At 35.9% G+C, this 14,207-nt stretch overlaps 1 protein-coding gene across 1 annotated transcript; it reads right to left on the bottom strand.

The window, feature by feature from the left end:
* Positions 1 to 5: 5 nt before the first annotated feature.
* LOC131952834 (sulfotransferase 1B1) lies at positions 6 to 11,637 on the bottom strand. Its single transcript, XM_059315717.1, has 8 exons — positions 11,499 to 11,637; positions 3,692 to 3,775; positions 3,228 to 3,382; positions 2,347 to 2,503; positions 2,095 to 2,261; positions 1,686 to 1,789; positions 476 to 656; positions 6 to 142 (listed from the first exon to the last, which is right to left on the bottom strand). Coding segments are annotated over exons 1-8 (981 nt in total). The 5' UTR covers positions 11,501 to 11,637; the 3' UTR covers positions 6 to 11.
* Between the last annotated feature and the right edge of the window lie 2,570 nt (positions 11,638 to 14,207).

The following is a 14,207-nucleotide window of genomic DNA, read 5'->3' on the forward strand; positions in this document are numbered from 1 at the left end:
GATCTAATCTATTATTCACTCGACATTTGGTCTAAAGTATATTTGTAAACAGTTTTATATTCTGACATTCTTTTCTTGTACTCCTTATCATAATCTTCATTCATAGTATCAGTGAACCAGTTTTTCCAATCTCCTACACCACCTATAAATAGAGAAAGGAACATTGAATTGTTAGATTGGTCTGATAAGCTAGAGTCTCAGTCTGTGCTAACTCATAACATCAAAATGGTTACAATGATAGCAGAAAGTTTAAATATTTAGTCTAATGAATGAACATGGCTGGTATAATAAAGCACTCAGTCACCATGTGTTTATTAGGTTAACTTTGAACTAAAAGACCTATTTTTATAATGAATTTTCTAACAAAATAAAACAGATTAATTTATTTAGATTTAATTGAAAATTAATTGAAGGTTGGAGATTTGGATAAAATGTTTAAATTCTTTTATATTTTATACTAATTAATGTAATATACCTTTTCTATAAAATGGTATCTTTTTGTCTTGAAACATAGCTTGAAATTCAGGCTGCACTGTTTTTTCTTTGTGTTGCTTCATATTGTCAAAGCTACAGGCTGAAGCTATTTCTTCACATAACTCATCTGAACAGCCAGTATCCACGTATCTATTCAAGCTTTTAACTCCACCAATGGGATCCTGCAGTTTAGAAAAATTGTTTTAGCCCTATCCACCAATGGGGTCTTGTATAAAAATATTAGCTATTGTTACATAGATATCCACATAGTAAAAAAAAAAAGGATGAATAAACACATTTCACTGTTTCTTAATTTTAGTACCACGAGGAAGATATTGCTACTCAATTCTACACTTAGATCATCTCTACAACTACTTTATTCCCTATGTCCCTGACTACTACAGACATCATATTTGAAACCCACCTAAAAAATATGCCCAGCCTGATTCCATGGTTTCAACCATAACACTATCCACCAATATATCCTGTGGTCAAGAAATATTGTTTTCAATTTAACTTGATAGTTGGGTTTTGTAGCAAATCAAATATTTTAAACTTTTATCTATTTTTTTTTAATCTCTGAAAAAATTTGGTGCAGTTGTTTTAGCAGATTGTTAGTGCTGTTTAGTTTTACCATTAATGAAGAATTATTGTTAAACTCATTAGGATGATGTTTTATATACTAATATGCTATGGCAATCTGCACACAAGAAGTATAAATTTAACTGGCAGCAGTTCATTAAATCATGGAACCTATAAGAAACAAATAGGAGTCATGACCCCATGTTAGACTATATGAGTTGTAATGCTGCTTACAATTACTTTTATTTACATACTAAGAAATGTATGTTTAATACTTTGCACCTCTTTTTGGTTGATAAAAAAAAAAATCTTCAATGTAAATCATATATTTATACATTTTTAAAAACACATTTATAGATTCTACATTTTTTTATTTAATAACAGACATTTTTCATAAGAACATAGTAGAATGTTACTGAATTTGTAGGCCTATATTGGAAGTGAATTTTGAGAGGTCAACATATTTTTCTGGGCACTCACATTGAGGGCTGCAGTGTCAAAAAGTTGACTGCACCATCTAAAATTCATGGTCCTCTTGTTTGTCCACTATCCACAGTGTAAATCATGAAATATTAACTTTCTACACACCATGTGCTTACAAATAGTTTTAAAAATGTTGATCAACTTACCAAAATCATCTCTTCATAGATGGAGGTAAAAACTGAACCATCTGGATGAGACTCTATTCCTCTCTGCCATTCCATTCTGTAGTCAAACAGATCCCCATACATGTCTAGTGACGGCAACAAAACGTTGTTACATTCATATCATTTGCTTATTGTGTTTAATGGGTTGAAATAAATATAACTTTGTGATACAATCGGCAGGGGGAAAGATTACATTTACTGATTTAGTCAAAGTAATAATACAGTGTTGAGCACAGGTTCTGAAAGTTCCTAAAACAATACATTATACTTAGTTTAGACTTGTTTAGAGTTAGTTCATTTAGTGTCAATAATTATGATTTTACTTGTGTCAAATGTCAACAATTATGGTTTACGTGTGACAACTTTTTAGAAGGAATGAAATAGTACTTACATCCAACCTCTATATTAAGGTAAAAAAACTGTTCAAATGATCCAGCATAATCAAATGGGGGAATATTCTTATGCATGTGATTATAAAATGACACAAAAACGTCTTTAGGATTTCTATCCAAGTAAATGATCTTAATTTTTTTTTCAAATGCTTGTTTAGGAACATATCTGAAATGTAAAGATAAAGTAAAAAATCAGATTCATCATCCCTTTCTGCTTGTAATTACTGTGTACAAAAATAAAAAAATGTCACCTATAGGGCACATGTGTAACCAATAATCTTGGAGAAGGTAATTTACTGAAATGCTCAATGGGCATCATGTCCAAGAATCCAAGAGAAGTTTCTCCATCTGTAATTTTTGATGTCTTTTTCATCAACATGTTGATGATCTCCTGCTGCCAGTGCAAGCCTGAAACAAAAGTTTACTTTTGTTCAACTATCACATCCTGAAACAAAAGTTTACTTTTGTTCAACTATCACATCCTGAAACAAATGTTTACTTTTGTTCAACTATCACACCCTGAAACAAATGTTTACTTACTTTTGTTCAACTATCACGCCCTGAAACAAAAGTTTACTTTTGTTCAACTTTCATGCCCTGAAACAAATGTTTACTTTTGTTCAACTATCACGCCCTGAAACAAATGTTTACCTACTTTTGTTCAACTATCACGCCCTGAAACAAATGTTTACTTACTTTTGTTCAACTATCACGCCCTGAAACAAATGTTTACTTTTGTTCAACTATCACATCCTGAAACAAAAGTTTACTTTTGTTCAACTATCACATCCTGAAACAAAAGTTTACTTACTTTTGTTCAACTATAACGCCCTGAAACAAATGTTTACTTTTGTTCAACTATCACGCCCTGAAACAAAAGTTTACTTACTTTTGTTCAACTATAACGCCCTGAAACAAATGTTTACAATCGCTGCAACTAGATTTCTAGCTACAAGTGATGAGGACAGGTACAAATTTCTGTGAGTTCAATCACTTGTTGCCATTGATTAATTGAAAACATCCAAACCAAAATTAATGTGTTATATCCCCACCTACCCATAAATGCATCCTATCCCTACCTACCAATAAAGCCATCATATCCCCATTAATCAAAGCAAACATAAATTAATACCTGATTTAGGATAAGAACAAATCAAAACATCATCAGTTCTTATTTCCATATCTCGTGCTCTGCGGACTTGAGTTCTGTAGTCATTATCAGCTCCAATTGGAAATGGTACTTGCCAAAAGTCTCCAGCATTGCCAAATAGGATGACATTGCCAAATCTACAATTGCATTTAACATATGGGTATATAGCAGAGGTATGGTTTAAAAGTAGACATCTTCTGCAAGCTGTTTTAAAGTATAAAAATCCAAAGAAGTTTTTGTGTAACATCTAAAAAGCCATAATGTTAATTTTGAAATGAATCTTGAGTATAAAAAAAGAGCTCGTACAATCTCATTTATTGGATTAGCGTCTTCTCTAATTGTTTAAAAAAAATGTGTGCTGGTTAATTAATCCCGCCTCCCAATATGTTAAAACTAATTTTATGTGAAAGAAAAAAATAAAGGGATGCTACTAATACTACTATTACCTATCTGCTATCTGAGCTAATTTAGGCATCATCATATTTGTTTGCTCTTGTTTTTTTTTGCTAGGCTCTTCCTTTTGATTCTCCCTATAATAATGAAGGATGAGAAAATGTTTTGTAAATATGATCAAACTTGATGGAAGTTCATTTTGTTTAGCTTTAGTATTAACCCTACTTTCTTAATTGAAAGAATGCAAACATTTGCATGAATATCCATTAACCAAAGGCTATTTGGTTTGTTAGGTATCTCATGGGATTTCCCAACTTGGGATTTCCCAAATTTACTACAGAGGTGAGGTGGGGGGGTGGGTGCGCTCCCTTGCATGCCCACCTATATGGTCACTTAAGGCCTATTATCCTAGCCAGCTTACATCTTTGTGTGACATGAATGTCATTCTACACAATTATGGCCTTCCCGTTCAGGAGGAGGGGTGTGTCTTTGGGGGGGGGGGGGCAGAGGTGTGAGATGTTGTCAGTCTCTAGGGGGCCATAGTAATATCTCTATCTATCTATCTACAGTCTATAGCAGGGGTCTCCGAACTACGGCCCCCGGGCCAGATGCGGCCAGCGAGGTCTTCTCATCCGGCCCGCCGAGATCATTTTGTCCACGGAAAAAAATGATTGTTGGAGCTGGATGAGGAACTATGTCCCGAAAATTCAAAACAATTGTCCGCCATGTTGCAGAAATTGTTGAAAACAGTGTGACTCAAATAGCGAAAAATGCAAGCAAATTTTGTCATTTTTCTATTGCAATGGATGAGTTGCTGGGCTGTTCCACCTCTCAACTTCTTGTGTTCATTAGAGGTGTGGATGAAGACAAGAACATAACAAAAGGGCTGGCTTCCCTACATAACATGTACGGCACTGTTACTGGAGAGGATATATGCAATTAGTAAAAAAAAAACATTTGCTGATTATAACTTGGACTGGACTAACCTCAGTTACCTGACAATTCATGGAGGAAAGTACATGAGTGGCATAAAGAAAGGCTTGGTTGGACAAGCAAATGAGAAAAACATTCTACAACCTATGTTCCTGCACTGTATTATTCACCAGCTAGCTTTGTTTGCTAAATATATGGACATTAGCAGTGTACTGAACAGAGGCGTAGCGAGGGGGGGGGGGGTGTCGGGGGGGAACATAGATCCCGGGCGCCAACTTAAGGGGGTGCCAAAATGGGTTGGAAAAACAAATCGAAAGTTTGAGTGGGGGGGGGGGGGGGGAGTGCAAATCAAAAGCTTGAACGGGGTGCAAATCAAAATTTTGAGGGGGGGGGTGCGAATTGAAACTTTGTCCCCGGGCACCAGGAAGGGTTGCAACGCCTCTGGTACTGAATCCTGTGGTGAAGATGGTGAATTTAATAGGGTCACATGGGCTCAACAATAGATAGTTCAGAGACTTCAAATTTGTATATATTTCTATATAACTTATAGTCAGAGGCGTAGCGAGGGGTGCGGGGGGTGCAGACTGCACCGGGTGACACCATTTACGGGGGTGACGCCAAGGCAAAAAATAGCAAAATATATAGAGAAAAAACTTGAGATGGGGGTGCAAATCAAAAGTTTGGGGGGGGGGGGGGGGTGCAAATGGAAAACTTGAAGGGGGGGGGGTGCAAATTGAAAGTTTGAGGGGGGGTGCAAATCAAAAACTTGAAAGTTTGTCCCCGGGAAGGGTCGCTACGCCTCCATTAAGTGCCGCACCGGGTGCCACCCGACCTCGCTACGCCACTGCTTATAGTTCATTGGAGGGGGGGGGGGGGGGTAGACATTCTTTGGGGAAGTTGGGGGGGTCAGCCACCCCAAAGAGATGCCTGGAAGAAACTGGCCCCCAAACTGATATTTGATAGTTAATGCGGCCCTCTAGCTGAAACGTTTGGAAACCCCTGGTCTTAGGCCTATATATATAATATATTATATTTATAATTATATTATCTAGCATAATTTATAAATAATATAACATTAATATTTATTTACTAGCCGTCCCGGCCAGGCCCTGCTCTGGCTTCTGTGAAAAACCTTTCTGTTAAAGACCATTACCTGTGTGTTTAGTAATCATCATAAACCCGGCATTGCCCACCCAAACCACAACCAACCAAAACAATAAAACGCAAACATAACTTTAACACAATTACAAATACAAACGAAAACAAAAACCTAACAACAAACACAACCACAAACACCAATACAAACACAAAGAAAAAACAAACAAAAAAGCAAAGGAAAACAAAAACCTAACAACAAACCCAACCACAAACACCAATACGAACACAAAGAAAAAAACAAACGAAAAAGCAAACGAAAACAAACCAAATCCAAACGCAAAACCAACCACAAACACAAACCCAATATAATAGATTGACGACAGAAGCCTGTGGTTGTATATAACACATTTATTGGGTCTAACTACATCACGATGGTAACACACAGAGAGGCCGGAAGGAAGTACCCAAGGGACATCACTCAAGATAACAATATTATAAATATAACTAATACAGAAGAGTGAGTTCCCTTGACCTCACAATTATTTCAATCTATTACATCCCTTTACCCTTAGAACACAATAACACATCTCTCAATAGAACAATTGATAGTATCCTAAAATCACCAATTATATTGTAACATGAACACTATGGTAGATTACATCCTTACAAACAATGCACAATATGCTACAACATAATCAAAATACAAAACAATAATGTCAAAGTCCTTTTGACCTTTAGAATCATAGGTCTAACTTATTTGGGACTTTGATTGTCCTGCTTGACCTTCTCAGTGGCTTTTGATTTGGTGACTCAAGATTCTGACCATCTGGATTCTCTATCTCAGGAGGTCTAGGATTTAAATCATTAACTCCAGAATTTACATTTTCTGACTCCAGACAACTTGGTTCACTCATATCAACAGAACTTGGTTGTGGAACAAACTGAGTTGGTGTGAACTGATCAGACTTGGTGGGATTGACAGATTCACACTTATTATCTGCACAAGTTATTTTTAACTGGTCTGCATGTCTACGGACAATAAGTCCATCATTTGTTTTTACTTTATAAGACACAGGTCCTGTACATTGAACAATTTGACCTGGTATCCATTTTTCCTTTCTCCCATAATTTCTTAGATGCACATTATCATTAACTGCAAATTCTCTTTCAATGGATGATTTGTCATGATTTAATGGAACTATTTTTGAATTGGCATCTGAAAGTATTAAATGGCAAAAAATCTTTTTTCTTTTTTTTGATGTTACCCTTTTAGTTTCTGTAAGTGCTAATGATGTTAGCAAAGTTGTTTGATGATCACATTCCTTCTTACTAATGTATTCTCTTTTAAAACATTTGAAATTGCCATATCACCATAATCATTTATTAAGTTACAAATACTTTGTTTAGGCAACTCTGACTGATAATGGACTGTATCTTCTCCATCATTTATATTATCTTCACAAAGGGTTTTAATTTCTTATTTTATATGGCCTTAAGTCATCATTCACAGACTCTTCAGGCCAACCATTCTTACAGTACTCATATACTTTTATTAAGCACTCATCTTTTTGTGTTTCTCTCTTAATATCATTCACATTTATATTGGAGTTATCCATGATAGTGAAGAGAACAAATACATCTTCTGGTACATAGCTCAGGCTTTGGTTTTTTAAAGGTAATCTACTAAGACTATCTGCACTATTCTCAGATCCAGGTTTGTATTTCAATTCATAATTGTATGCAGTTAGTGTGATAGCCCATCTTTGAATTCTTGGTGAGGCATGCTCAGGTAGGGTTTTGTTTTCTCCAAATAAACCTAGCAATGGTTTATGATCTGTAAAGATGGTGAACTTCCTACCAAACAGAAACTTATGAAATTTCTTAACACCAAACATGATGCCTAAGCCTTCCCTATCTAACTGAGAATAATTTTTCTCAGCCTGGTTCAAAGATCTACTGGCAAAAGCAATGGGTCTGTCACCCTTCTCATCCATGTGGGACAAGACTGCTCCTACACCATCTGGTGAAGCATCACATGTTAATATAAGTCTTTTCCCTGGGTCATAGTGAGTTAGTAAGGTGTCAGCAGACAAAGCCTCTTTTGCTGTATTAAAAGCAGCTTCTTGTTGTTTACCCCAGTGCCAAGTTGCATTTTTCTGTAGCAGCTTGTACAGTGGTGATAATTTACCAGACAGATTTCCTATGAACTTTGCATAGTAATTTATCAAGCCCAAAAAAGCTCTTAGTTGTTGGGTATTTTCAGGTTTGGGTGCTTCTTTAATGGCTTTTGTTTTCTCAGGTTGAGGTCTGATACCTTGTTTGCTTAATATATAACCAAGAAAACTAATTTCTGTCAGCATGAATTGACATTTATCTTTGTTTATCTTTAAACCTTTTTCACCAACAATTTTCAATACTTTATCAAGTGTTTTAAGATGTTCAGTGTCATTCTTACCAGTTATGTACACATTGTCAAAGTACACACAAACATTTGGAATGTCCTTAAAAATACTGTCCATGACAGCTTGGAAAATTCCAGGGCTAGATGATATGCCAAAACACAGTCTTTCATATTGGTAGAGTCCTTTATGTGTGTTTATTGTCGTATAGACTTTTGAATCTGGATGCAGTTCTAGTTGAGTGTAAGCATGACTAAAGTCTAATTCAGTGAATTTGTCTCCTCCTGCCAAATTCAAAGAAATTTCCTCAATGTTAGGTATAGGGTACCTATTTAGCTCTATTTGCTTATTCAGTGTAGTTTTATAATCTCCACAAATTCTTATAGAACCATCCTTCTTTAACACTGGCACAATGGGTGTCGCCCAATCGGAATAGTCTACCTTCTTTATAATGCCATTAGATTCCAATCTACTTAGCTCATTTTCAATTTTGTTCCTCATTGCATAAGGTGGAACTCTAGCTTTGCAGTATCTTGGATTTGTGTCTTTAATGCTTAACTTCACTGTTCTATCATTTAGTAATCCAAGATTACCAAAAACACATTTATTTTCAGATATAACTTTATCTAGTGAAGTAAGACTAGATTCTCTTACATTCTTCAATGAACAAATACTCTCCCAATTTAACTTAAGATTACTTAACCAGTTCCTACCTAGTAATGGCGGTCCATTTCCTTCAACCACAAGAAGAGGAAGTTTAACACTTTGACCATTATAACTTACATGAACCATACACTCTCCTATTACCGGAACATTGTCACCAGTGTATGTTGTTAGACACTTGTGACATGGCTGTAGAGGCACTGATCCTCCTGTGACAGCGTCAAAATCTTTCTTTGTTATGACTGTTAGAGATGCTCCAGTGTCAAGTTGGAAGCTGATGCTCTTACCGTTGATATTAACTTGTACATTGATGGGAGCATGACTTATTGATTTAACAGAGAACAGGTTGAAATCCGGCTGCAAATCAATTTGAGCATTTTCACAGGTAGAGTGGTTCATTGGTTGGGTTAGGTAGTCTTGGTGAGAGTTAACATAGTGCTGCCTTTGGTTGCGGTACTGTCTTGACTGGCTAGATTTAGCAACAGACGAAGACTTTGCAAAGCAGGCCTTGGCAATGTGACCTTGCTTACCGCACTTATAACAAGTTGCAGACTTGAACTTGCACCGATGAGATGCATGGGGACCCTTGCATCGATGACATTTTTGATAATTATTACTAGATTTAGATCTAGGATTTGAACGAGCAGGCTGTTTAGCATAAGTTGGAATGCTCTGATGGGGTTGATGTTTGTTGACTAACCTGCTGTTTACTGCATGGATCCCTGAAGGCGTAAGAGATTTCGCCGCATCTGATGACTGCTGGAATGAAGTTGCAAGTTGTATTGCTTTTTCTAATGTTAGATCTGACTCGAGCAGCAACTTTCTTTGTATATCAGGGCTGTTTACACCTGTCACAAACTTTTCACATAGTCTGTCAGACAGCGTATCGCCGAATTCACAGAATCTACTTAGATGACGTAAGGCAGCAACATATTCTGATATTGACTCGTTTGGTTGACGAGTCTTACTGTCAAATCTAGCTCGACATAGAAACTTTGATGGTACAGGCGCATGGTGGTCTGTTAGCAATTTGCTCAGCTCGTTAAAGCTCTTGGTAGTTAGACTAGCTGGTGCGCATAAGTCTTTTAGTAGCCTAAATTGTTGAGGCCCTATGACTGTTAACAAAATAGCTCTCTTTTTGGCTTCTATCGTCACGTTGTTTGCTTCTAGGTAAAAGCTTAACCTCTCTAGGTAATCTTGAATGATTTCATCATTCACATCAAATTCTTTTATTTGGCCATACAGCGCCATAATTCTAGAAATAATTAGCTAATAAGCTCTAGCAAACCTCTTTTTTGCGTAAGTAGGTGCTCTTTTTAGTAGATGTTTATCCTTCGTCGCCAGTTATAATAGATTGACGACAGAAGCCTGTGGTTGTATATAACACATTTATTGGGTCTAACTACATCACGATGGTAACACACAGAGAGGCCGGAAGGAAGTACCCAAGGGACATCACTCAAGATAACAATATTATAAATATAACTAATACAGAAGAGTGAGTTCCCTTGACCTCACAATTATTTCAATCTATTACACCCAAAGAAAAAAACATAAATGAAAAAGCAAACGAAAACAAACCAAATCCAAACGCAAAACCAACCACAAACACAAATACAAACACAAACCCAAAGAAAAAAAAAACACAAACGAAAACGAAAAAAGAAAGAACAAAAACGAACCAAATCAAAACGCAACCACTAACGCAAACCCAACCTAAACACAATGAAAACACAAACGCGAACATAAACGCAAAGTGCTCACAGTCTAGCCCGGGGCAGAATCGCCTGTTTCAGTTTAATAAACGACTATAGTACCCCAACTTATTCATAGTCTTTTGCACTCACTTAAACGAACGTAGGTGCCAAACCAAACCAAATGAACAATTATAATACTCCAAGCTTAACCGTAAAATACCTACAACATTTGCACTTGATCAATCCCTGCTAATTATGTAATTATTTTTTTCCCAACACCAAAACAAAGTAATAAAAAGTAAATTCTTTTCCACTAATGCAATGTTTTATAAAGGGAAGTAATTGTGTTTTCCTAATTTATCAAAGGGAAGTAAGTGCTAAATGACTAAATATAAATAATTTTCAGACATAATTGGAATTTTTGTAAAAGATGATATTTTTTTTAAAATTGAGTTTAATGAACATGCCGACAATTATTACTATCAGTTTGAAAAATGAAAATTATTTCCCAACACTTTCAATAGTAATTTTTTAACTCATAAATTTAGACAATGAGCACGATTATAATCTAACACTTAAATCCATCAAAGTATGTCAACGACAAACTAATTACATGTTACATACAGAATTGAGCTTTATATATATTAGATTGCTGCTAGCTTGTGTAAGGTCTATATTACCATAAGCCATAAAGGCATATAAAAATATAGGCCCTAGGCCTACATATTTTTTTATAATATTAATTATTGTTATATAGATCTAGGCCTACTAATAAAATAAATGATTAATAATTTAATATACAATTTAATAGTAAAAAAACTTCTTAAATTTTATCTAGGCCCTATACTATTTTTAGACTATTCTATTACTAGATCTAGAATTAGAATCTCTAGATGTCTAGATCTAACTATTTGTATTATTTTTTATAGGCCTATATATATATTAGTATATTTTAGTATTTATTTTACAATGTTTTTCACAACTGCAATGTGGAGTAGATCTAGATCTAATAATTAATTTCCGTCCTAGCTTTAAAAAAAAAATAAACTAAACATAGTTTAGTTACTTACATTACTCAAAACTAAATATCTGTTGATATTCTTGTTACTTGTCAATAGTCTTGTTTGAATCAATGTTGAATGTAGGCTATAAAAATATGGCCAGTTTTATATTCTCAATTAAAAATATAATGTCATATGACTGTAAAGGGGAAACTATTCCGGTTATTTATTACCGCAGTTTACTAACAAAATAAAACCCGGAGTTATCGGTTATTACCTTGACCCAGATTGCCGGCCTAACTTAACCAGCAACAGGCGTTGTTTTGAAAAAAGTCTACTCTTAGTCTATAGTCAGAGGCGTAGCGACCCTGTCCGGCGCCCGGGGACTAACTTTCGATTTGCACCCTCCCTCAAAAGTTTCGATTTGCACCCCCTCCCTCAAGATTTCGATTTGCACCCCCCTCTCAAATTTTCGATTTGCACCCCCCCTCAAGCTTTCAATTTATTTTTCCAACCCATTTTGGCGCCCCCTAAGGTTGTCGCCCTGGGACATATGTCCCCCCGCCGCCCCCCTCGCTACGCCACTGGTCTATAGTACAACAATTAGGCCTACTCAAAACAGATTGTTATATTACCCTGGTTATATTGGTAAAGTGGTTGACTCGGCAGCAGTGGCGTAGCGAGTTCGGGTGTCACCCGGTGCGGCACTTAATGCTGTCACCCCCTAGAGGTGTAGCGACCCTTCCCGGGGACAGACTTTCAAACTTTCGATTTGCACCCCCCCCTCAAACTATCGATTTGCATTCTTGTCGGGATTTGTCAAATTTGCTCTTAAAAGACTTTTTAACACTCGAATTAATCACTTAATGAAGTGGAATTATCATTTTTCTCTATATATTTTGCTATTTTTTGCCTTGGCGTCACGCCCCTAAATGGTGTCACCCGGTGCGGTCCGCACCCCCGACCCCCCCTAGCTACGACACTGCTCGGCAACCCCAGGAGTCGGTCTTAATAAAATGACGCTATGCACTAGGGACCTGTTGTGAAACTACCAGCAGTTTCTAGGGGGGGGGGGGGGTTAGGGGCATGACCACGCAACTAAGAGCCAGGATGTTAAATGGAAGTCCCGTTCTTTCGAGGAGGCGAAGGCATTTACCAACATCATTGAAGAGCAAGGAGAAATTAATACTACACGTTGTGAAAGTACTACATCCCCACACATTTGTGACAATACTTACTACTACAGCCCAACCAGTTTTGACACTACTACTGATGGGAAATTTGAGATTTTTAATTTTTGTTATATATTTGACATAAACTAAAATATTAATGGAGACATCAAACAATAAAATAATATTTAATCAATATTAAGCAGAACCGTATAACATCATCAATAATTTCACGTTTTACAATAACTTAAAAATAAAGAGAAAAAAAAAACAGGTCTCGATCAGAAACATTTAAATTGTGCACTGACATTGTCTAAACATGGCACCGCACTCTTTTATAGGAAATGCGCATAAAAAAATCCACTAAAATCCTGATTTTTTGCCATAATGGGTTTCTTGCACTTTTGGATACTTTGTCCATTTTTGTATTAAGAAAATAATAACTTTAACGAGAACATATTTAATGTGTTTAAATAATATTTTTTCCCTATCTTACTAACTCTCTACGAGTTTTATATCCGTCATCATATTAGGGTTGCCAGGTGTCCAGTTTTGAACTGGACAGTCCAGTATTTGAGCAGACTGTCCAGGATAAAATAAATATAAATACTGGACAAGTATATGAATAATACTCCGTTACCCCCTTCTTCTGCTCTGCGGCATACCTGAGAAGGGAAGGATGGAAAGTTGTCCAGTATTTTCGGAAAAGGTATCTGGCAATCCTACATCATTTGGCATCATTTGAAAGCTGTATTTCTCATCTAGAAGTCTATTTGATAATCTTATTTTCCATCATCTCGGAAACACCCAAAGCTTACAATTTGCTTTACAAATGACACAGATATGGTATTTTCGTGACATACTTTTCCTTACTTTTTGTTGCTTTTCTCAGTTCGCTGATTCTAACACTAAAAAGTCTACTACATTTTTATTTATAAAACAATGCTCACCATATTTTCAGTATGTGTTCTTCATGCAAAAATAAAACTTATGTCACGAGGGAATTGTGATGTCTTTCATAGAAAAAAGTTAAGTTAAATGATATGCAAATTTTGAAACTTTTGTATAATAAAAAGGCACGATTTTTTCAGAGATTGTAGAATTCTGACCAGTAGCTCTTTCAAAAAGTTGTCGGGACAAAAGTTTTAATATATACTGAAATATAAGTAAGCCTTTTAAATTTGATTGCTATAAGTGAACGACAACCAAAGTTGTTTTCAACCTTTTCTTTTTTGCTATTTAATACTTACTTTCATGTGTCAAACACGTTAAAAGTGTTCAAAAGGCTTTAGATCTTAAATTGTAAAAAAAAAAAATATATATATATAAATAATCTAAGCATATCCCCTTGATAAAAAAAGGTGGAGACCACTTGTATAGCGATGTCCGATGTATAACACTATTCATGGACGACTTCAAATTAAAACAATATTTCACGTACAAATTATATTTAAAAGCAACAAAATAAAAAGAAATGGGAGAAAACTTCTGTGTATTGAAAACCAGGGCAATGGAATAATTAAGTAAACAGAAGTTCTACTGCGCATAAAGTGGCGCCTAGTATTTCTTTCAGACTTTTTTCTCCGGGGAGCCCCCCCCCCCCCCTCCC

The sequence above is a fragment of the Physella acuta genome, unplaced genomic scaffold (assembly GCF_028476545.2).
Source record: "Physella acuta isolate Inbredline_101_S28 unplaced genomic scaffold, ASM2847654v3 ptg000891l, whole genome shotgun sequence".
NCBI lineage: Eukaryota > Metazoa > Mollusca > Gastropoda > Physidae > Physella > Physella acuta.

What these genes read in the sequence shown, in the direction of transcription:
- LOC131952834 (XM_059315717.1), bottom strand. An exon ending in TTGTTCTTATCCTAAATCAG is followed by an intron (nt 2,504 to 3,227) that starts GTATTAATTTAT and finishes CTTTTGTTTCAG; the next exon opens with GCTTGCACTGGCAGCAGGAG. An exon ending in CCTTAATATAGAGGTTGGAT is followed by an intron (nt 1,790 to 2,094) that starts GTAAGTACTATT and finishes TGCCGTCACTAG; the next exon opens with ACATGTATGGGGATCTGTTT.